Genomic DNA, 24,599 nt, shown 5'->3' with positions numbered 1-24,599 from the left:
GTAATCCCAGCACTTTGGGAGGCCGAGGTGGGAGGATCACAAGGTCAAGAGATCGAGACCATTCTGGCCAACTTGGTGAAACCCCGTCTCTACTAAAAGTACAAAAATTAGCTGGGTGTGGTGACACTCACCTGTAGTTCCAGCTACTCGGGAGGCTGAGGCAGGAGAATTGCTTGAACCCGGGAGGCAGAGGGTGTAGTGAGCTGAGATCCCGCCACTGCACTACAGCCTGGTGACAGAGACTCTGTCTCAAAAAAAAAAAAAAAGTGGCAGAATTTCAACAAAATATTGAAGAAGAATACAAAATGAATCTGTAGTCAAAGGTAAAAGAAAATGAAAGGAGTTGGACACGAAAGATCTCCATTTGGTTGTCGATATCAGGAAACACTACTGAAAATGATGAAATTGTATCACTTCAATCCTGAGTGAAATACACATGAATTTTGGGAACAACTTACTCCAGAGAGAATCCCACCTTCAACCTAATGGGAAGGAAGTAGGAAGTAATTCCACCACTGAGTAAAAGTTAAAAGCCTCAAAGTTTTACTTTGCTTTTACTGTGGGTTTTGGCTTGAGGATCTCAGCATAAAAGCAGCTCTCTGTCTCTTTAACAGGCAAAAACTCAACTAAGAAGAACAATGACATACAGCGAGAACTATAAAACTAAACACAAAGGAAAGCTGTATCAATTGCAAGTGGCTACACGTTTTGCTGAGGCTCAACTCTGGTTTTGCCAGGCCAGGTCTCAGGACCTCAGCATCACCTCCTGCCTCAGCCTGGTTGTTACCATTTCTTCTGGGAGGCTTCTGCTTCCTAGACCTTGAGAAGGTCTGGCAGACACAGCTTAGGAAACTGCCAAAGCAGAGTGGCGGTGATGCCAAGGATGTCACTGCAAGAGAAGAGGGCCTGGGCTTCTGAGCCACCAAGAGCTCACAGGACTGGATCTGACATTCCTGATACATCACACTGGAACCCTCTTCCTGCAGACACTGTAATCTGTCCTGTAAGTAAAAGAAAGAAATTAAAAAGCCCTCAAAGACAATAACCATGTGCATAAAGATAAAAGGACATGACTCTCTGAGCCAAGCCTTTTTTTTTTTTTTTTTTAAACGGAGTCTAGCTCTGTCGCCCTGGCTTGAGTGCGGTGGCATGGTCTCGGCTCACTGCAAGCTCTGTCTCCCCGGTTCACACCATTCTCCTGCCTCAGCCTCCCGAGTAGCTGGGACTACAGGTGCCCGCCACCACGCCCGGCTAATTTTTTTGTATTTTTAGTAGAGACGGGGTTTCACCATATTAGCCAAGATGGTCTCGATCTCCTGACCTCGTGATCCACCCGCCTCGGCCTCCCAAAGTGCTGGGATTACAGGCGTGAGCCACCGTGCCCGGCCGCCAATTCTTTTATGTTCTATCTGGGACCAGTGATCCCAGTTTGTTTCTCAAGCTCCTTACCCCCAATTCTTCCTACTCCAGGTGAAGAGCTGTCATTATTTTTCCTACGGAAGAGTGACAATCCCAGGATTTTGCCACCCCTACCTCCTGGAGAAGGTCAGGAGTATCTTCCTGGGCACTGAGTAGAGTTGGCTTTTTGTCTACAGCCTCATCTTCTTCACTTTGTGGTGGTGTTGAAGGTGTTGGAGGAACAGGGGAGCACTGGGCCTCCATTTTCTCCTTCTTCCTTCTTTTTGTCCTTGTGGCCTTCTTATGATGCCTATACTTTTTGAGGAATGGGTCTAGCTTTCTCCTCTGGACTGGAAGCATGCCGGGATCATGTGAAACCTCAGCCACATGACTCTCAGGTGTCCTCTCCAATGGTTCTTTTGATGATTTCACACTTCTTTCCAGAGGGTCTTTTTCCCATAGATGAAATCACTCTTCTGTATCCTCAGCATCTGCTGATGTGCTCAAGTCATCGAGAACATGTCTTGGGATAGAGATTGGAGATTCTCTATCTCTGTCATTGATGGATTTTTTTTTTGACCCACTATGGTGACCCCAGCCAGCTTTGCAGGAACAAGGAGCTCACAACACAAGGACCAAGAGTCAAATGCTGAAGAAAGTAGTTAGTATAGTGAAATCTTTCAAGTGATGTATCCTTAGCTATCATAGATACGAAAGACGTACTGATCTCAGATTTCTCCTCTGGATTTACTAAAGGAGTTCAATTACCTCCGGAAAAAGAGTCCTCAGGTTGTTCTTCTTGGCCTAAGAGATTTCACATTTCCTAAAAAGAGAAAGAAAGTCATTGAAGTACTTGCCCCATGGACAATGGAGTTCCTTCTAGTCACACATAACCAAGTTCACAAAAACCTTACCAAACATCATAAATTCCTAGGTAGTAATTATATTTAACAGCTTATCAGAATGTGTATCAGAATTATCCAGGGTGTTTGTGAAAATACTCATTTATAAGCTGTACCCCAGACCTACTTAGAATCTCGAAAGCTGGATTTAAGGAATTTGCATTTTTTTCCTACTAATTCAGGTGACTTTTATGCATCCTAAAATTTGAAAACTACTGCTTTAGAGGGACACTGAATCCAGTATTTTACAGGGCTATGAAGATGACTGTTAAAAAAATAAAATCTCACTTTCCCCTACAGATATTTCCCTAATGATGTCAGTCCATAATGATATTTCCCCTCTGAAATCTTTTAATCATTATCACTGAATTTGGTATGTTATCCCTTATTACCTTCTATTTTAATTTAAGTTTGAAACCTTGTAGGTATATCTTCTAACTAGATTATAAGTTTCTCAAAGGCAGGGATGCTCTTAGACTTAGTGTTCCACTCTGGTTTGCCAGTATTCAATTAGTAAATTGAATGAATATAAATATGAATAGGTTTATGTCCCAGTATAAAATGACTGACGTGAGATGAGACTGCTCTGTAAGAAGAGTTCTAGAGTAACAATGTAAAGAGGACATGAGCCCTGGGAACAACCTAGTCCAACTCCCAAATTTTACAAATGGGGAAGATGAGGCTCAAGTAAGACAGCGACTTGCCTAAAGATGAGGTTGGCAAACTTTTTCTGTAAAGGGCCAGGCAGTAAATATTGGAGCCTCTGTGGGCCACATGGTACTATCAGAAGTATTCATCTCATATTGTAGCAAGAAAGCATTCGTAAACAATGAGTAAACAAATAGTCATAGCTATGCTCCAATAAAACTTTATTTTCCCAAACAGATGGTGGTCAAGATTTGGCCTGCAGGCTATAGTTTGACAACCTCTGGCTTAAAGTCCTACAACTAGTTAGCCACAAAACTGAGATTAGAAGTCAAGTCACCTAACTCCCAGCAAGTTCTCTTTCTACAGAAGAGCAGAAGACTAGAATGAGAAAGAATTTTTTTCAGTGAAAAGAAGGGCTGTCAAAGAAAAGGTCAAAATATGCCTAGGCAAATAATACTTTTATGCTCTCTGATGACCCTTAGTCATTTACACAACTAGTCAGCTAAATTCTGAAATTGGACAATTTTCAAACAAATTCATAGACTGGCCTTCAAAAGGGTGAGGGAGGGGAATTAGGCTCCACATTTTCTGTCATACTTGCCTAGAAAACCATGCTATTCAGTCTCTTTTTAAGCAATAGAAAAGCCTACAGATAGATAACGGAAAATACTTTATTTGCTCCTCTTTCGAAATTACTGTGACCTGTGAATATGGTTCCACATTGCAGAGTCCAGGGATCAAAGTTTCAAGTAACTATCAGAGAAACATGGAAACAGAGATATGATTCCTAGGTTATCGAAGAAGCTAAAACTTTACCTCCTAAACCAAGATGCTCTTTAATAACAAAAGTAGTAAGAGTATTAAAGATTAAGTTGCCCAAAGCCTTGAGAGTATTTTTAAATTAGGGAATTTCTGAGAACTTTGAAGTCCATCTTGAACTTTCTGTTCTATTTTTACTCTCCACCTCTAACGTGTTCCTCACCTCATGTCATTATTTTGCCTTCACATAGTAGATGCTGAACAAATATTTGTTGACTTATAAATTGAAGGATTAGTGAAAGAATGAATAAACCAAATGCTTTGAGAAAGTTTCTTGACTTGTGGCTATAGAGAATAAAGCAGGACTGGCAATTTCTGCCAGAGGATATTCAATGCTTTTTTGTTACCCTTCGGTGAAGCTAACAGTGCCTTCACATCGCAAATGTCAATGAAAGTTTCAAGAATGAATTAATACATTTGATGTAGGCCACTTAAGTTATAATTACCTGTCACAAAAGATGGTATCAAAAGAATTTATTTACTAATATATTAACATGAAATTCTTTATATTAGTAATTGGCTTTAGTTTAATACTGCTGGGAAAGTTTGGTAAAATCTCTGAGAGGGAAAAAGGCCCACGTAATATGACAGAATGCTGGCCCACCTTCTATCTGTTCTATAGAGGCAGCAACTATAAGAGCATCAACCACAGAAGCCCCCAAAGAGGTGGAGATAGGACTAAAAAAGGAGTAAATATGACAAATCCAAGCCTCAAAAAGTCAACCTTCCTTCTCCATCACCTTAGAAATGGCCCTGAGTTAGGCCTGCATCATGCTTCAAGTGTACTTTTACAAGGTTCTACTCTGAGTCTGGCCTCTGTTCTCTGGAATCCACCCTCCATAAAAGAGCTAGAATGTATCTTTCTAAAAGAAATCTGATCATGTGACTACTCTGACTAAAGCTCTGCTCCCTACAGGTCCTTGATGATCTGATTCCATGCTATCTGTCCAACTTCAACTCCAACACTCACCCTCAGGTATCTTATGCTGCTGCAGAAACAGACTGCTTGCCATTTCCTGAGAGCACCATACTTCTTTAAACATTCATCCTTTTACCTGCCATGCCCCTGCCCCTCTTCACTACCTGGCCTACCTATATTACCATTTCTAAGAAAATTTAGCTGACTTCCTCAGGCAGAAAAAAATTGATTTATATTCTTGCCTAACATTCTGTCCCTGAAAATACCATTCGACTGAATTATAATAAGCTGTTTAAATATCTATCACCTTCATAAGGCCTGGAGTTCCCTGAGAGCAGGAACTCTCTAATTACTTGATCCCTAGCATCTGCATGGTGCTTGGCACCAGGAGGGCATTCAGTCAATGTCTGTGGATTTCAAAATGCAAGTTTTTATAGGCTGCCTCCCAGAACCTGGGCTCTAGGGGCCATTTCTCCCCTTTATCTGGGCCTCTTTCTGAGGAGGACAAAGCTGAACAGATCTGGCTAGGTACTCAGAAAAGAGCTGCTCAGGTAGTAGTTAACACCACTGAGTCCAATTCTATCCTAGAAGCATTCTTCCACCCACTTTCTTATTAGAATCATACGAATAAGGAATGCTAACTAAGGAGGTCCTTTGGTCATTCAGACCCCTGGCTCCCCCACAGGTCCACTTCCTTCCTGCCTTACCAGATTTCTCTGTATTCCTGGTAGACTCTCAGCATGCTGTGGCCATCCCTACCTCCCTATGCTGGTCCATGTGGAGCCTCCCTGAAATCTCAATGATCCCTGGGTTTTCAGTTTTTAACCCAGAATCAGCTATCTCATCCCCAGAGAACACACACCCAGCATCTTCTGTTTGGTGTCCCTATCCTGAGGAACCTCTTCCCCTAGGACTAGATGTGCTGACATGCAAGGATGCTATTCAAACCACATGGATCTTTCACATAACAAGATGCAAAAGAGGTTTGTACCACATGAATCTCACTGAGTCTGGAACACATAATTTCCCTGGATTTCACACATTAGAAATAATTAGGTATATAAAACATATGAATTCACATCACAATCTGAGTCCATTTGTCTCCCCAAACCTGTTTCACTTCAACTTTCTTTGTGAATAATTTTTTCCCCATTTTCACCTATTACCCTAGGCAAAGCTGAGAGGTTCACAGCCCTTAGATGAATTTGCTGCCTAAGCAGACTCAAAGCCAACTTAGAAGTCTTAAACAACAAATTTTTGGCCACTGAAGTTTTAAGTGGTCCTGAAGTAGAGACTAGAGAAAAATTCACTAATCATTATTGACAATGAAGTGACTTTCCTTCTTTAATGGGAAAGAAATGATTGGCATGAACCAACTTTGTTTCTCAGTGACTCGCTAGAGAATTAAATAACTGAAGCATCAAGCAACAATTTTCTTTGAAGATGACCTTTTTTATATTAAATGAAAAGCTGAAGAGCTAGTCTCAAAGGAAAAGAAAATGAATAATCTGTGAGGGCAACTATTCATTCCTGAGTAGACAGTTAAAAAAAAGAGAGAGAGAGAGAAAGAGACTAGAATATAATAGTAAACATCACAGACTGTTGCATTACAAATTAAGTGCATCTTCCATTTTCTGGGTAACACTTAGAGTCTACCATGAATCAGACACTGGAATAGGAGCTCTTCAAGATGGTTATCAAAAAACTTACACTCATCAACATAATTTAAATAGTTGTTTTCTAACGTAGCAGACATCAGGGTCACATGGAGGGCTTTTAAAATACATCGTTGGGCTCCATCCCTAGTGTTTCTGATTCTGTAGGTCTTGATCCAAGAGAATTTGCATTTCTTTTTGTTTGTTTGTTTTGTTTTTTTCTTTTACTTTAAGTTCTGGGATACATGTGTAGAACGCGCAAGTTTGTTATATAAGTATTCATGTGCCATGGTGATTTGCTGCACCTATAAACCCATCACCTAGGTTTTAAGCCCTGCATGCATTAGGTGTTTGCCCTAATGCTCTCCCACACCTTGTCCCCCAACCTCCAGCACGCCCCAGTGTGCGATGTTCCCCTCCCTGTGTCCCTGTGTTTTCATTGTTCAACTCCCACTTATGAGTGAGAACATGTGGTGTTTGGTTTTCTGTTCTTGTGTTAGTTTGCTGAGAATGATGACTTCCAGCTTCATCCATGTCCCTGCAAAGGACATGATCACATATTTTTTATGGCTGCATAGTATTCCATGATTTATATGTGCCACATATTCTTTATCCAGTCTATCACTGATGGGCATTTGGGTTGGTTCCAAGTCTTTGCTATTGTAAATAGTGCTGCAATAAACATACATGTACATGTGTCTTTACAGTAGAATGATTTATAATCCTTTAGGTATATACCTAGTAATGGGATTGCTGGGTCAAATGGTATTTCTGGTTCTAGGTCCTTAAGGAATTGCCACACTGTCTTCCACAATGGTTGAACTAATTTACACTCCCACCAACAGTGTAAAGTGTTTCTATTTCTCCACAGCCTCGCCATCATCTATTGTTTCCTGACTTTTAATAATCATCATTCTGACTGGCGTGAGATGGTATCTCATTGTGGTTTTGATTTACATTTCTCTAATGACCAGTGATGATGAGCCACATGCAGAAAACAGAAACTGGACCCCTTCCTTACTCCTTATACAAAAATTAACTCAAGATGGATCGAAGACTTAAATGTAAAACCAAAAACCATAGAAACCCTGGAAGAAAACCTAGGCAATACCATTCAGGACATAGGCATGGCCAAAGACTTCATGACTAAAACACCAAAAGCAATTGCAACAATAACCAACATTGACAAAAGAGATCTAATTAAACTAAAGAGCTTCTGCGCAGCAAAAGAAACTATCATCAGAGTGAAATGGCAACCTACAGAATGGGAGAAAATTTTTGCAATCTACCCATCTGATAAAGGTCTAATATCCAGAATCTACAAGGAATTTAAACAAATTTACAAGAAAAAAACAAACAACCTCATCAAAAAGCAGGTGAAGGATATGAATAGACACTTCTCAAAAGAAGACATGTAGGCAGCCAACAAAAATCTGAGAATTTGAATTTCTAACAAGTTCCTGGGTAATGCTACTGGTATGGAGACTGCACTCTGAGAACAGCTGCAAGATGAGGCACACTGACACAAAATAAGTAAAAAAAAAAAACGGGAATTTCTAATCACTTACAATGACCAAATGTAAGATGCATAGATTCTGAAATGATTATCTGGGGAACTGTAAACTCCAGCCAAGCTGTCCACAATCTTGGGGCTTTTCAGAGCATATAGCCAAAGGCAATATGCCTGAAATGTGGGTATGTTTGACATTGGATTCACCAACAGGTCTTTTCTCCATGAGGACCCCTGCACCCAACACATCCCCTCCCAGGTTCAACCTCAGACTGGTTACAAAGCTCCAAAATGTGAATGTCAATGAAGTTGTCTAACTATTTAAAGGCTAGGAATGCACATATAAAGTAGTCACAGAATAGTTTTACTTTTCTAAATAAGATAATTGAGTATTATCCTTTTATTAAGTACTTGCTCTTTACTAAAATTTCATGATCTCATTTTAAAACTTTACCCCTCTGGGCTGAAAATCAATGCAGAAGATGAGATGCTATGACCTTTGATTTAGCCTAATAAAACAGTAAGAAATAACGTACTCAGTGGGTGGTTAAATCTGATAATATTTTGTGCTGAATTTTCTGTAGTAATTCAATTAAAAATCCTATTGGCCAGCCACCAGAAAGTATACAGATCACCAAAGTTTTATAGCATTCCATATTCGTTCTTAAAAGAGCCTATATTAATTTGGTGCCTTTATTTACTAACTTCAATACCTCAAGTAGAGTTTCTTCCAAATATAATTTAGAATAACCATTTATATTTGTGCTGTTTAAAAATCTCTGTTGGCTCATTCCATTTCAGTCCTTAAAATTCCCACTAAAGAGAGAAAAAACTAATTAGAAAGAGAATATATTACAAAAGCTGTATTAATATGATCCCCACAATATTTCTTAAAGGTTCTAAAGAACCAATTTACTCTGGCTCCTCTATGCTTTCCTTCAATTAGTAGGGCCCCCAGAAAAGCAAAATTGCCACTCAAAGAAAGCTGAAGCCATTCAGAATCACTGAATTGTTTGGTTGCATTTAATCCTGCCAGGGTTCCTAGCCAAGGAGTCAATGATCCTAGGCTCTCTTCATGCCTTTTCTAATGACAGCCTTGAAGCATTCCAGAAAACTTTAGCACTTCCTTTTTTAACCATAAATTGCACATAACTCTCCCAAATTCTTAGTCTATAATTTCTCATAAAACTCTTTGAGATCCTCTTGTGTAGACAAATGGCAAGAATTATTGGACTTTAAATTGTGATCCTTCAATGTTATATGCACTAGATCATAACTCTATGGCTTTGGTTCCCTCATAAAACTAAACCACAGAGTCATTCTTTTCATTTCAAGCTTAACAGCACACAGGCCCACGGGTGAAGCAATATAAACACTCTGGAGTAATTTCTCAAAACCAAATCCCTTCTCAAAAACAGACTAGCAACCCAGTGGTGTGTAATCTCTCCTCTGAACCTGTGAAGTTTGTAGTTCTCAGGCCACCCAAGTAGAATAATGAGAATAATGTTCATGTGCTAATGTGGGACAGGCCTAAGAATTGTCTGTAATTACAGAACTGGGGGTTAGAACCAGCTCTACCATTCTGTTGCCCCAGATAAGTAACCAAGTCAGGCGATTGCTTTTGGGGGAGAAAAGTGAGGTCTCAGGTTTACAGATTTTTATTTTTTACCTTAGTTCACAGAATTTGTTTAATCGAAATCACTGGTTTATGACACACTCTGGCCATTGGTCCATGCATGGCCTTCTTTTTTAATTTATTGCTTTAAATTGGCATTTTTAACACACATACTCTAAGGTATATAGCTGAGAAAAAAATTTGCAAAATATGCACTAGAAGAATTCATATAAATGTTCATAGTGGTACTATTACAATAGCAAAAACCTGGAAAAAATCAGATGTTCATTGTCAGGATACTATAGTAGACTTTCACAGGGGAATAGTAAACAAGAGTCAAATGAAGAAACTACAGCTACTCACAACAATATGGAGTTATTTAATGTTTCTGAGTCTCTGTTTTGACCTCCTAAATGGAGACAATATCATTTACCTTATTATTTTCTGAAAATAAAGCAGATACTGTATGCAAAAACCCTTAGAAAATTATAACTAGTAAATGTTACTATAACTAGTTAATGTCACTTATTTTCCTCCATATTCCTGATCACTTCTCAGGTTATACAAGAATAATCTGGAAACATCATACTAAAGAAGAGGAAAGCAGTATAATCTGGAGGACTCAAATTATAGTCACACCAAAGGGATCCAAATCCCCGATTCAGCAATTATTTTCTGTGTGGACTCAGGTAAATTAACCTCTCCAAACCTCAGCTTTCCCTCATGTGAAGTAGGAATAAAATTAGTAACTATTTAATTGGACTTAAATGAAGTAACCCCAGTTCTTATTAGCACACTGCCTGACACACTACAATAAGTGCTTACATCAGTGATAGGGTTATATTAACAGGGATCCCTTTTACATTTGTCAAGTGAACAGAGTTGCTTTCCCCTGCCCATACCTTCCCCTCAGTCTCAACACAATACACACACACACACACACACACACACACACATACTCACTCATGCACACATATATTTGCTTTGCTTTTTCTTTTCTTGCTCTTCAACTCCTCATATCTAGAATATAATTGACAGCAGTAAATAAGCACAATAATTAGGCCCAGGGTTTCTGCCTTGGACATCAGGCAATAAATAGGCACAATTCAGTCTAATTAAAGCACCCTTAAATGTAAAGTTACCCTAAGAACTTTTCTCAGAATTTCAATTGAAAGTGAAGTTCATTTGCATGTTATTACTTAAAAGAACTGCAAATAGGGAAAGGCAACAATTTCCACAATCCACATAGAGTAATAAAAAGTATGGGAGTAATTCTTTAAATGTAAACCTAATTGAAACAAAAATGATTAAATGATTGTATTTAAAACAAACATTTAGAAGGACATGCTTTACATTTGTTGAATTTGGTAAACCAGACACCTGCCTGGTCAGGTCACAAGGGAAGAAACTGGGAACTGAAGCTAGACCTACCCATCAGAGAGGATGGCTCAGTTGCAGGTGCTGGGAGAATGTCCAGTCTGGCAAGCAGAACAAAGTATCTGAAGAATATGGCAGAACACAAGGATTGATTATGCAGCCAGGAAATTGGTATCAGGAGGCAAACATGAAAGAGCAGAAGTTCACTCAATACGAAAGCACGGCTTGGTGCCAAGAAGCAGCTAAACACGTCCCAAATTCAGGCAGGCAGCATCAGAAAGCCTTATCCAAAATAGTAGAGCCACAGTCAGACTGTGGAGCAGGAGCTGGACCCGGGTGGCTAAGAGAGAGAAAGAATGGCAAATGTAAGGTTGGGTCTTAGGTGTTCTTAGAGGACCTGGGCAGATCCAGCAAACTTTTAAACCAGGAACTCAATTCTGGGTAATGGGAGAAGAATGTGGGTATGAGAACTGCAGCATAAGGTAGATACTGAATCCAAGGAACGAGAGACATACATGACTCTAGAAATTACAGCAAAAGCCAAAGGCAGACCAGAAGCCAAACTAACTTGATGCTAAGGAAGAAAAGTGTTGGACTGGAACTCCTTAAATGCCTCCTCTCCCAGGTAAAGCCTGGCCACAGGGAGCTTAGAAGGCTGAGTGAACAGGCTGAAGTCATGGTGAGCAGAGAGGTCTGCAGAGACTGGAAACTAGGAAGGACTCGACAATAACAAGCTCAGGAAAACCAGGCCCATAGTTCCAATTTTGTAATCAATATAATTACCCTGAAACTTTCTAAGCAACAAGTAGCAGCACTCTTATTTAAATCAAACCTCAGTACAACGGTTGCACGTATAACTAAGAAAATCCATGTATGTTTGTTTTAATGAATTTGACATATAGTAACAAGATAGGTTATTTTTGCTGCTCAGTCCACTGTCCACAGAAGATGAAAAATAAAAGTAACCGTTTTCCTATTTTTCTCTCCTTTTCATTAGTGTGTAAATTTAACCTATGAAAATGAATTGCCTTTCTGAATTTCTTTTCATCTCTGAAATACAAAGATGTCTATCTCTAAAAAAAACAATAAATACATTTTTCAAGTTTTTGTCATTCTTCTGAGAGCAACATCTTCTAACGGGGCCTTAAAGCATTGAACCCTAATAATAAAAATGCAATATAAAAGTTATTAATGTATTTAGCACACCACTATGTGTTACTGCCTGCCACAAAGTGACACTCACACACAAAATATCTGTCATACCCATGGCCCAATTCATTTTGGAGAAGAATCACCACATAGCCATCTTTGGAAGTCAAGGATCTCCTCTTTTGGTATGAACAATCATAAGATGAAGAGAGAGTAGTTTCATAACCCAAACTTGCCCATTTCTGTTGTGACAGCCTACCCCTAAAATGTAACAGCCAGACCACTGGCAGCCTAGACCCCTAGACTATACAGAAGCAACAAGAATCAACAACTGGCAAGTGTCTTCATAGCCAATGTTGGCATGTCCTAATGAGCACGTGATATTTAGCTGAATAAGTATTCATGAGCAACTGCTTCTGGAATGCTCCAAAGCCTGATAATTAACAGCTGTGTGCTGCAATTAATTTTTATTTATGCTTTAGATATCCAGGCAAGATATTATTTCTTGTGTATGATGGATTCATACTTCATGTTGAGTCTCAAAGCAGCAATAAGATAGAAACACCAATGTTGTTTTTGTTTTTATTTTCTTCTCAATTCAAATGCTCTGCTATTTGTATCTCAAACCACCACACTGCCTTGCATTCAGTAAGAAAATTCCAAAGCCCATGCAAAGACCATGAGGGAAAAGCTGGCAATGGCATCCAAGGCTTTCCCCAGGTATTCAGAAACCCTTGGAGGGTGTCCAAAGCAATAATCTAAATTAAGATGATGACACTGAAGTCTCGGCAGTCTCAATTCACCTCAGGGGCCCCTGTAGGCATGTTATTTCATTCAACAAATCTTAATTGAATGTCCACTATATGCATGGTACTGTTCAAAAGTTTGCAAAATTCAGGGGTTGCTTTTCCAGGTCCTTTCTAGCTTTATGATTTTATAGTTAAGAAAATACACAGACCAATACCTCAAGAAGTTTACAGTTCTGAAGCTGACATCAGATTACACACAGAAAATAACAATAACATATGACAAGATGAATAAGTGCCATACAATGGCAATACAAGAGGCAAGTGTTGTAAGACAGCAGAGAGGAGAGTGCTTTGAATAAATATCAAGTTGAAGAGCTCTATGGCCATAGTTCTCAAACTCTAGTACACAGCTGGGTTTGTTAAACAAATCACTGAGCTCTACCAGGAGAATTTCTTTTTTTTTTTTTTTTTTTTGAGACGGAGTCTCGCTCTGTGCCCCAGGCTGGAGTGCAGTGGCCTGATCTCAGCTCACTGCAACCTCCACCTCCCTGGTTGAAGTGATTCTCCTGCCTCAGCCTCCCAAGTAGCTGGGACTACAGGCATGTGCCACCACGCCCGGCTAATTTTTTTGTATTTTTAGTGGAGACAGGGTTTCACTGTATTAGCCAGGATGGTCTCAATCTCATGACCTCGTGATCTGCCCGCCTCGGCCTCCCAAAGTGCTGGGATTACAGGTGTGCAGTAGGTCTGGGGTAGGACCGCAAAATTTACATTTCTCACAACTTTCCAGGTAATGCTCATGGGGCTGGCTGAAGAACATCTTGAGACCCAGTGCTCCATAAGAAGCCATCAAAGTTTACTTACTGCAGAAGGGGAAAATAAAGCAATATGATGAAACAGTGTTTTGAGAAAATTAATCTAGAGGCAGTGGATAGGATCCGTTAGAAGGAGGGTGACAGATTTACGGCCAGCTCCAGGGAGGGAAATGATCCAGGACAGAAGGCTGAGATTTCAAAGAACTGGCTTGACTAGCACAAAGTTGCTATTTGGAGACTTTAGTTCAAAAGGATTCCTAATGCCTGGAACAGACCTTGAATAAGGATAATTTGGCCCTCCTGTTTCCAAATCTCTCCAGAGATGATAGAGAATCTCTTGAAAACCACACACAGCCCCAACATGGTGCTGTCCATATTATCCAGATAGAAGAGGTTCAGAACCCTCTATTCATATTTTTCTCAAGTTTCTCCCTGCATTATAAACTCCTACCATTTGAGGCACTACTTGAGGTAAAGGTGCTGACTCCCTAAGGCCTATTGAAGTTGGTATATATTAGCCTGTACCTCAAAGTCTTGCTCCTTCTGTCACCACCAGGGAACAAAAGTGGTATTTCTCTTGAAACTCCAGCTTTAGGAACTCAGCTATCCATAATGTTCTTTTACATAATAAGTCATTTGGATCCTCACACACTCCAGCCAGTAATTGAAGACATCAGAATCTCCACAGCTTTACTGCATGAAGGGGAGTCTTTGAACACATGTTATATGCATGTCAGCAAATTGAAGGTATGTGGTAGTTACCAAGTTGTCTTTTTTCGCTTCCCCTCAAAAGAATAATAAATATTAAATAATAATAACAATAAATAATAATAATAATAAAAGTGGCTTGCTTTATTATTTCAGGTCAGCCAGCTAAGGCCTCTTAGCACCATGTCACACCATCCACCTCTTATCTCAGCCTCCTCAAGCCAAATATCCCAACAGCTTTTCTTAGCTACTTGACATACATCTGCCCTTCCCCTCACCCCAAACCCAAAGGCCATTCCTGACCTCTGTCATAAGTTTACAGAGTTTCACTCAATAATAGGGGAGTCTATCTGGAGTCACATTAAGCTTCTTGTTCCCAAGACCTGGGCCCTCTTTGCTTTGTTCACCTGTTCTGGTCATTCATAGTGTATGCCAAAGTCCCTGTCTCCATTTCTTGCAGATGTGGGGCCTACTGACACAGACATTTGTCACTTTGTCAGCCTAGGCCCTGTCCCAACCCTTTCTCAAACATTTTAGAGTAAATTTACAGCCATCTGCAATCCATCCCTTTCAATTAAAAAATGGGGAGGGGAGAACAAGCTAGAGAGCTTTATCAACGTTCTTTGCTATGTATCATCCAAAGTATGAAGCCTCCACACTTCAGTAACGATGTGCAGGAGATTCCAGCCAGATTCCTCAGCCCTCCTTTACCTGCCCCTCCCCTATTTGCCCATATTTTGGCAGGGTCTACTTGGTTCCATTTTGACCAGGTTTGTCCTTCAGGTTTTCTCTGTCCATCCAGGTACTGACACCCCAGGGAGAAGGGAAAAGAGCTTTGTTATGTATCCTAGTCAGCTGGCTGTAGCGCTTGCTTCCAACTTGTTCTGTTGGCACTTAGTAAGTATCATGCCGTAGGCTAGATGCTGAGGATACAAAGATGAATTACAAACAAGTAAAGAAACATGGTTCCTAGTGTCATGGAGCTTTCAGTCTAATGGGCATGTACCAATGCCCTGACTTCCAAAATTTATATAAAAGACCAAAAATATTAATGTGGAAGTGATAATCCTATTTGGAAATAGCCCAGAGATTTTAAAATATTAAATGTGTATCTCTATGTGTAAGAAGTCTCCTTAAAAGTTACTTTAAAAAGACAGAAAGGATTTACGCCTTTTTCAGTCTGTTTGACGGCCCAGACAGAAAGGTGGTTCTAAAGATTTTGTCACAGTGTAATGCAATCTCCCTTGATTGTTGCCCCAGGTGCTTTTCCCTCAGTGAAATCTATCATTAAAAGAAACTCCTACATGTCAGATGAAATGAAATGGGAGGAAGAATAAGAGAAGGTCTTTTTCCCACCTTCCGGAGTTGGCACTAGTGAAAAATGTATTCATGAAATCGTGTTTCTAATACAAACACCAACTTTTCACCTAGCAGCAAAGCTCTTTCACTTTCTTGCTACCTATTTTATGATTATAAAAATAATACATGCACACTGTAGAAAATTTATAAAATATAGGCAAGTATAAAGAGAAGAAAGCCTGTAAGCTCACTAACCAGTGATAATCACTTCTAATATTTTGGTTTATTTCCCTCCAGTGTTCTTCGTTTTTCTACATAAACAAGTATTCACAAACATAGAAATATTTTGCATACCTGTTATCATGCCACATATGTATAGATTTGTATCCTGCTTTTTTCTCTCATCATTAAATATAAAACACATGTTTGTACAATTAAATATTATTTTAAAACATTAGCAAGGCTATCTTCATACTTATGACTTTATTTCTCCCATTAATCTAAGTCCAAATCTTTTATAAGAAAGACAGAGCTACTTCTCATTTACGTTAAACTTTACCTTGAGAACACACCAACGGAAAAGTAAAAAGAGGAAAATACTGTTAAAAAAAATCTCTGAAATCAGTTAAGAAATAGGATATTTCTGCAAACTTCACTTTCCTTCCTGAAGAAAATTCCAGAAAAGTCACAAGAGGTGAGGGTAGTGTCCAATTCTCTCTTCAGATCTAACAGGTAGGTCTTTACGATTTTATAGTAAAGTCCAGGGTCCTGACTATAGACCTTCATCCTAGAAGCATATATGGCTTTTTTTTTTAAGTTTGGAATTTCAGTTCAAAGACTTGGTTGCACAAATATAGCACAAAGTAACCTGATTGGACAACAATCTATCTTTTAAAAACAAATTCTGAGATTTTTAAAATCTGGTTGGAATCTCCTCCCCATCATTACTGAAATGTGGAGGCTTCATACTTTGGACAATACAAATGCAGAAACTTTTTAACATAAAGTTTATAGCGAACAAACTAGTATTTAAATTATATCTTAGTTTTTAATAACTATTGATTATTTTGAATACAGTTTTAATGTTGACTTGGTGATAAAAGTAGCACATAATCATTCAAGCCACTTTGTTTTATGTCTTATTCTCTAAACAACCCTATGAGGTCTGCATGTAGGCAGAGAAATATTGCTATCCCAGTTTCAGAGACAAGGTCTTTAAGATTCTGGAAATGTTAAATGACTGGTCCGAGCTCACACAGTAAACCAAAGAACTGGGGTTAGAAACTTTTAATGTAAGCACATCATTCTTTTCAAATAATTTATTTTAAGCATCTTTAAGAGAACTATGGTTTGCCTATATTCTGTCTTGTTCAGAAATGTATGGCATTCTGTCCAATTCTGTCACAAAACATATTTTAAGTGGAAAATTGACAGTCTCGAGTTGGCTCCAGAGGAGGGTGATCAAGACTGTGAGAACTATAGAAACCATGTTCTATCACCAATAATGGATGAAGGAATTTGGTATATTTAGCCTGGAAAGAGAAGATCAAGAGGAGATAAGAGAGTTCTTTTAATGTCTGAACGGCTGTCAAATGGACAGACAAGCCGACTAGTTCATTCCACATTGCTCCAAATATCAGGCAAGAACAATGAATAGAACTTCAAAAGAAACAGGTTCCTGCACAATAAGAGATTTGTCTTTTGAACCAATGGAACTGTTCAAATGTGGAGAAAACTATTCTCTGTAAGAGCGTGAATGCCTCTGCCCTGGACACATTTAAGGAAAAGTTGGCAGGGACGCTGTGATGACATTTTTGGTTCCTTATATCTTTCATTTATTTTTCCTTTGTTTTTCTTGGCTCACGAATGCAATATACAGTACACAGTATATGACAGAAGAGAAGCTGCTATGAGTGAGGTGCTTCCAAACTGTTTCCCAGAGGAAAAAAATCACGTGGGGTAGTCGAACAAGGAGCCTGGGAAAGTTGGGTTTAACAAGTGCCTCAGGTGAATTTTATCATCATGGAAGTTTAAGAATACTTTTCAAAACATCATTTCATTTAATCCTCACAACAATCCTGTAGGGCAGATGAGAAAATTAAGGTTCAGAGTTATTTAGCAATGTGCCCAAAGTCACATAGCTATTAAATGATAGAGAGGGATTCACAGTGAGGGAGTTTGACCTGGAGTCTGAGATATTACCCTCTACAAGACACTGAAAGGAAGACACTAAGAAAGGAAATGGGTAACTTGAAAAAAGGCTTTATTAAATGTGCATGTTGAATTTAAAAAAAATAAGTCATGAGTCCTTTGCATGCACAGTAAAATGTGGAGGTTTGTAAATGATAGTATTCGGATTCAGGCAGGAACTATGTTGAAGTTCACTTTTTTGTCTTTCATGAATAGTTATGAAAAGGGTGTACTAACCAAATAAATAACTTCAACATGATTACAAAGAGAACAACATTTTAATGCACTTAGCAGAAGGAATTTACATGCATACAATTAATGTGCTAATTTCAGTGATCTTTAGCTATTCATTAAAACAGGCCTGGCAGGTCCTGTACTTGGCAACACTTTGTTAGTCATTTCCTGCTATTACTTTATGTACTCAAAAGTAATCAGGCATCTATAATTTAAGACTTTTCACTAATTAAATAGCCCTTTTTCTAATTATGTCCAAATTAGAGAGGTTAGTGTGTGGATAAATATGTTTGTGTTTGGTTCATGTATTCAGAGACGGTGATTTCTCTGCATGTGGCAACAAAGACCAACATGTGATCAATAGTCTTTAACACAGAGCACAGGGGAATGTTACAGTGAGCAAGAAGGACCTTTTGACTTAAAATCTGAGCAGCAGAGAAAAAGTATTGTCATTGGGATGGGCTTTATGTTCAGCCTGTAAACCTAGCAAGGTCTGGATTTGTTGCCCTTCAGGGAATAATACGAGGATCATCTGTTTTTTCAGGCCTTTGCCCAAGAGATGAAATGGAATGAAGGTTCAGCAAGAAAAGGAGTTATAAAGGTTGTGTTTGCAGGAATGCGTTTGCTGACATTGATCTATGGGTAGTTTTGTGACTGTAGGTTTATTCACAAAGGGGGTTCAAAAACAGATCAATAATACAGCAATGGTGAAGATGCTGAAGAAAAGGTGATTAATGAAAAATATGGTGAAAGTGCAATCTGCCATGTAGTATGAATGCTCCTTCATTCAGCACCCTATAAATAAATATGCATCAGATAGAACAAGAACATTCCCTTGGAATATCGTTAGAGCCAGGCAGAATCTCATCAGAGCCCATGCTTCAAAGAGCAGTTCCTCATGTCCATGGAAGCAAGTTTAAATTCTCTTGTGTAAACTCTGTAAGCAGTTCCACTCTTGCATTATGCATGATTCTGACATCTTGTAACATGAGCAGTGTTCTAAAAGTGATTTCCAATTTTATTTCATGTGTTATGTTTTAACGATGCTATTTAGGTTAGCATTTTACTTTGGCCACATAATATCTTGTTACATTCCCTCATATAGCATTTAATTACAGTAGCAGTACTGTAACTTAGTACTGTATAGAGAGACAAGGATTTAGCGTAGCCTTAAAAGAATTTGTTGCCTTTAAAGCCAGTGCTTTGTTCTGTCATTTTTATTGTGCTGATTTAATATGTAATGATAAGTGTTAGGCAGGATCCCAGCTCCTTATACCAGGGAACTGCTAATGAGTTGTGCTAAAGTGAATACCAAAATCTAAGACAACTAAACATTACAGTGGGTTATGTGTCTTTCCTAGGATAACAACACTCAAGTTCTTAAATACAAAACTCTAAGAGGAATTAATCCTTGGTAATCTTGTGACGAAGCAGAAAGCTTCACTTGTCCCATTCTTGGATCTCAGTCTTTATCCTCTTTTGCAGAAATCCAGGCTTTTCTCCCTATTGATCCCTGCCCTTAAGAAAGTATTTGAAATCAGGCTTTAGCACCTAGAAAATATCATGTCAGAGAACTTACTCTCCTTATTTCATATGTATCTAAGTCTTATTATTTTGTAAATACCAGTTTCCCATTTAAATTATTTAATTAGCTAGTCATCATGGGTAGTACCTGGGTAGCAAAAGTGCAAGCAGTTTTCTTTCAGATCTCTCTATTTTTTAAAGATCCAGGTAGAGACCATATCTACACTGCATGAAGGATAAAATTAAATGCTTTCAATTAAATTCTTAATTTGGTCCATGAGTCAGAGAATTGAGGAATAAAATAACTATTTTTAAACTTACTATAGGAGGTAATCTAAGCATCTTTACTGATAACCAAATGATTACATATGTTACTCTCCCTGGACTATAATTGATACATCTAAGAAAAAATATTTATGTGGAATATGTGTTATGTATATAATTCACTGTATGAAAAGCAACTGCTATATGCCAACTGCTTTACATACATTATTTCAATCAAGAACTCTGCATACAATCTTGCCTTGGACGAAACTGTCCAGATGAGCAAGCAGAAGTCAGGGCTGAAATCTAGTTCGGGTTCTCCTTGCCAAGTCTGAGAAGAAACATGGGCAATGTTAGCCCTAACGAATGAATGCTTTTTCCTAATTGGTTCCCCCAGAGAGGGCACTTTTTTCTAATTCACTGTATGAGCTAGTATTAGCCCTGATCTCATTTCATACTCAGAACAACACCTCAAAGAATATATGTTTATAGGTAAAGAACACAAGAGCTAGAGGGGTTAAATCGCCCACCTATTAAGACGCATCAGAACTTGAAATTAGACTTGTCTGCCTTTAAATACCATGCTTCCTCCCCAAAAAAAGGGAAAGTGGGAGGAAACTCACTTATGTCCTTTGTCGACGTATATGTAGCCCAACTATTTGCAGCATCGTGCTAACAAAACTACAAAGCCATCAGGTTTAGTTAAAGGCAGTGAACTACATTTTGTGTTAAGTTATAACTGTATTCTATGCATGGTGTGCTTCTAGATGCAAAACAATGAGAGGAAGGAGTCTGACAGTGTAATGCAGTGGTTCTCAAACTTTAGTGGGCTTCAGAATCATTTTGGAGAGCTTGTTAAACAGAGATCACTGGACCCCCCGCACAGAGTTTCTGACTCAATAGGTCAAGAATTCACCTGAAAATCTGCATTGCTAACAAGTGTCCAGGTGATGCTGATGCTGCTCATCCAGAGACTATACCGGCATAGTTTAAAGGATCTATCCATTAAAAACAAACAAACCAGCCAACCAAAAAAAAAAAAAAAAAAAAAACCTCAAATCAAAACTAAAGAAAAGCCACTAGTCTGCAAGTAGGTAAGGAGTGTTGTCTAAGAACATAAAAGCAGCATGAGTTTTGTGTCTCATTTTTCCCTTCAATCAAGCGAATCAGCTTGCAGGATTATAATGGTATACAGAGCTTTCAATTTACAGCCAAATTGTATTAAAGATTAAAACAACAATAAAGGATAATAAGATCAATCTGACAAGATTTGGCGTTAGATGCCCTGCTTAATATTTTCATCTTTGGGAGAAGATACTGCTGGAAATGTCAGAAAACAAATAGAGAATCGGAGGCCTGCTCTATTAATTGCATATTTATTCTTATCCTGCCCTCATTTTTCATATATGGACAATCAGAGTTAATCACAAAGCATTTCTCTCAGGATCCTTTGTGAAGTGTGAAATAAATATTCCAATAAAATGTTTAGTAGAGTGTGTCTGGTTTCCAATTAAAGAAACATACTTGTATAATATCATGAATTCCTTCCACAAAACATTTCCTTTGTGTAGAAACACTTCACAATAAATTTTAAAATAATCCTATTGTCAGGATAAATCCTATTGTCAGCAGAGTGCCTGGTGAGTCCCCCTACCTACCCTTACTTCCCCCAACACTCCCTAAGGAATAGTCTATACAGAATAACTTGATCTTGTCTGTATATGCAGTCAGCCAGTGTGGTGTGAAAACACTGTTAGTCATTATACTAATGAATATGTATCACCCCATAATCAATACGGCTAGCACACCACTAGAGTGATCGCATAAACCAATTCTGTCAACACATACCGAATGATTACCTATGGCCACCATCTATCCATGGAGTATCCAGAATAGACTTGGACATACTTTTTTTCTGTTTTCACCCCATTTCCTTTTGTCACTTCCGTGCTTTTAATCTTCCTTTAAAGAATCCCAATCTCTCTTTTAGTAACATGGAAAAAACACAATGAGGCAATCCATTTTCTGAATGGTGGAACCATACATTCACAGCATTTAATTAGAGCTAATTTAAGAGGGTTTTCTTAGTCTTTAGGACAAAATCCCTCAAGGGAAATAGGGATACAATTGTTTGATGTCTTTCACTTGGTTTGTTGGCTCACCTTTGGTGTTCTTAGTTATGTCTGGAAAAAAATCAGAAAGGTGGGCTTGTCTTGATTCTCATGGAAGGAGCATTGTCCTGACAGTCTGATCATGGTTCTAGAAATCAAGTTTTTCCAGCTCCAAGTTACTGACAAGTCTGTCTCCAGTTTTAAGGACAGCCTTGCTTAGAGAGCTATTTTCTTTGATGTGTATGTCAAACTAACAGTGATCATACTGTAACAACTAGGTTTTTTTTTTTTCCTTTATTAAAGCCACGGGTTGCAAGAAGTTATCTGGATTTCATGTGAACTATGAGAAGTGAGAATTTCCAAAGACTTTTTTAAAGGAACAAACTACCAAGAAATTTTTAATTGAAAAAAAAAAAAAAAAGATAACTGGTCATGTGACATGAACCTAAAATTCAATATATCATTTGAGAAACCTCATTAGAAGGCTAAAGTATCTTCTTGTGTATGATAGACCAAAGTCAGAATGGTAATTGACTAGAGTACAGGATTTTAAAAGAATCAGATTTGCCACTTTATCTCAAGTTGTCTTCTCAAGGGACTTTTTAAACTCCTCAATTTTGAAATGAAAACAAGAAGAATAAAAATAATAGTGTAGACGGATGACTACTGAGGCAGAACTTGAAGTCTTCTAATGAGAAATTATGCATTTTAAAAACTGCCAAATACTTTGACTTTTACCAGTGTAGACATCACTTCACTGTGGGAAGAATCATTTTTAATTAAGCTGATATAAGACAAATAGGCATCCATTGTTCTGGGGCAAAAGTGTATTAGTCTTCTTTTTAATTTTTCCCCTGCGACTGAAGCTGCTCCACTCTAAATCCCTTAGAATATGAAATTCTAAGAATGCTGTGAGGGGGATGGACAAATTTCTAAGATGATTTCTAGAAAGAAAGTAATGAAAAACCTCACCCCTGTTTCCTTTGAGGTTGCAGGTTGTTCAAACACCTTAAGTTGACTGAGGATGATATGGCTGAGGTTAGCTGGAACTTTAGAATCCCCTGAAAAACCACAAAGAATAGATTCTGGATTACAGAGTCAGGCTGCAGATTAGGCCTGGGTTTTCTTAGGCACGGTTTTCTTCTATGGAAAACTTTCCTGAACCAACCACCTTGACACAGTGGGTTTGCCACAAAAAGAAAATAAATAAGTAAGCTGTGTGAGCACATATGTGTTGAGAGTGTGTGTATGTATGTGGCTGCATGATATTGGGTCCACTGTCTGCTGGCAAGGGGTAACCATGGCTGAAGTGACCACTGCTCAGAAGGCTTCCTCTCCCTACTCAGACCTACACCTTTGGAATCTCAGCAGGGCACATTGAGAAAGCAGCACCATTTTCAACAGCCAACACCTACCCAGTGAAGCCAGAGACTGCAGATAACCAATCAACTGATTTCCTCTTGATGGAATTTGGTTATAATCTCAATTACCCAAGGAATCTGAGATAGCCTCTGGATTATTGAGCTCTGCTAGAACAGTGGTATCCTTATAATGCTAAGATGGCTGCTCCAGGTCAAGCCGAATTGAATATTTAAAGAGATATGTCCCCATTTGGTTCTGAGGTTCATAAATGCTAGTGAATCTATGCAAAAATACATCATTTAACATTTATTCCAAGCTTACTGTATGCCAGACATAGCAGCAAGCACTTCACACATATTAACCTTCATCATGTCTTATTCTTATCTTCACCATGTTATGCTTTGACAAAAGATCACACAATCATTAAGTGAAAGGCAAGCATTCAACTCAGTCCCATCTGATTCAAGATCAGTTTAGCAATATAGAAGAAATCAGCCAGTATTATCAATCTCAAATTTCAAATGCTATTATGAAAATCTCTTAGTAAAGAAAATAATAAATAGCTGCAGCCCTGTTCATTTAAGGCATTAGCTACTTAATCTCTTAAAATCAATCCCCTAGGGAGAGTACTGATTTATTAGAGAAAAATGAATGCAGTACAATATAAACATTACATTTTCAGAGAATAATTTCTAAGAAATTCTAAGTGAAGATCAGTCAATGATGTTGTCAGTACACTTTATCTTTCTATATATTTTACACTGTATAACCCACCCTCCCATATGTAATTTTAATTGCTTTCCATAGGTGGCAATTTGATTTGAATTAAAGTTTAACTTGTCAACTTAGAAAGGTTTATTTCTTATTTAAAAAAAGAAAAAAAAAAGGACACTTTGGAAGTATTAGCAATAATCCAAGCAAATACCATTTTCCCCTCCTATTTTCCCACTTCTCTTATTGGTCCCACTATGCTCTCATTCAATCCAAGCTTAAAACCCTGAGGTCACTTCTCTTTCTCCTTCTTCTTTCATATTTATATACACACCAAGGCCTGTGACTTTTTACTTATTTAATTACCCCACATTCTTGAGGTGACTTTCTTTCTAGATTAAATACTAGCCACCATAAACTCTACTAATGATCACCTCACACAATATGCCAAGGCTCTTCATAAGCCTGCCTATCTTCAGTCTTACCTCCTTGATCCATACAATTCCAAAATTGACTCACCAAACACCATGTATATCAGTTTCAATGGAGCTCTTTTTGACTATTCAAGAATATATTAAATAAATCATTAGCCAAGTATTCAAGAAAACCCACAATGGAGCCCCAACCTGCATTTCTATCT

At 38.4% G+C, this 24,599-nt stretch overlaps 1 protein-coding gene across 7 annotated transcripts in view; it reads right to left on the bottom strand.

The window, feature by feature from the left end:
* Positions 1-526: 526 nt before the first annotated feature.
* LOC116466972 (uncharacterized) overlaps positions 527-24,599 on the bottom strand; it is a 176,628-nt gene continuing 152,555 nt past the window's right edge. For 4 of the 7 annotated variants that reach the window (XM_058437535.1, XM_058437534.1, XM_032150216.2 and 1 more), the window contains 2 exons: positions 1,534-2,221; positions 527-1,001 (listed from right to left, as the gene is read on the bottom strand). In XM_058437535.1, the coding sequence (XP_058293518.1) occupies positions 627-1,001; positions 1,534-1,758 (600 nt within the window). In that variant the 5' untranslated portion in view covers positions 1,759-2,221 and the 3' untranslated portion in view covers positions 527-626. Of the gene's footprint in view, positions 1,002-1,533; positions 2,222-10,897; positions 10,999-22,858; positions 22,948-24,599 lie in introns of those variants that run through there. The other 3 variants (XM_058437533.1, XM_058437532.1, XM_058437536.1) reach the window with 2 other exon arrangements.

Source organism: Hylobates moloch, unplaced genomic scaffold, assembly GCF_009828535.3.
Source record: "Hylobates moloch isolate HMO894 unplaced genomic scaffold, HMol_V3 SCAFFOLD_4, whole genome shotgun sequence".
NCBI classification, from domain to species: Eukaryota; Metazoa; Chordata; class Mammalia; order Primates; family Hylobatidae; genus Hylobates; species Hylobates moloch.
Note: the sequence above shows the minus strand (reverse complement) of the source record. Positions and strands in the feature narration are given on the sequence as shown.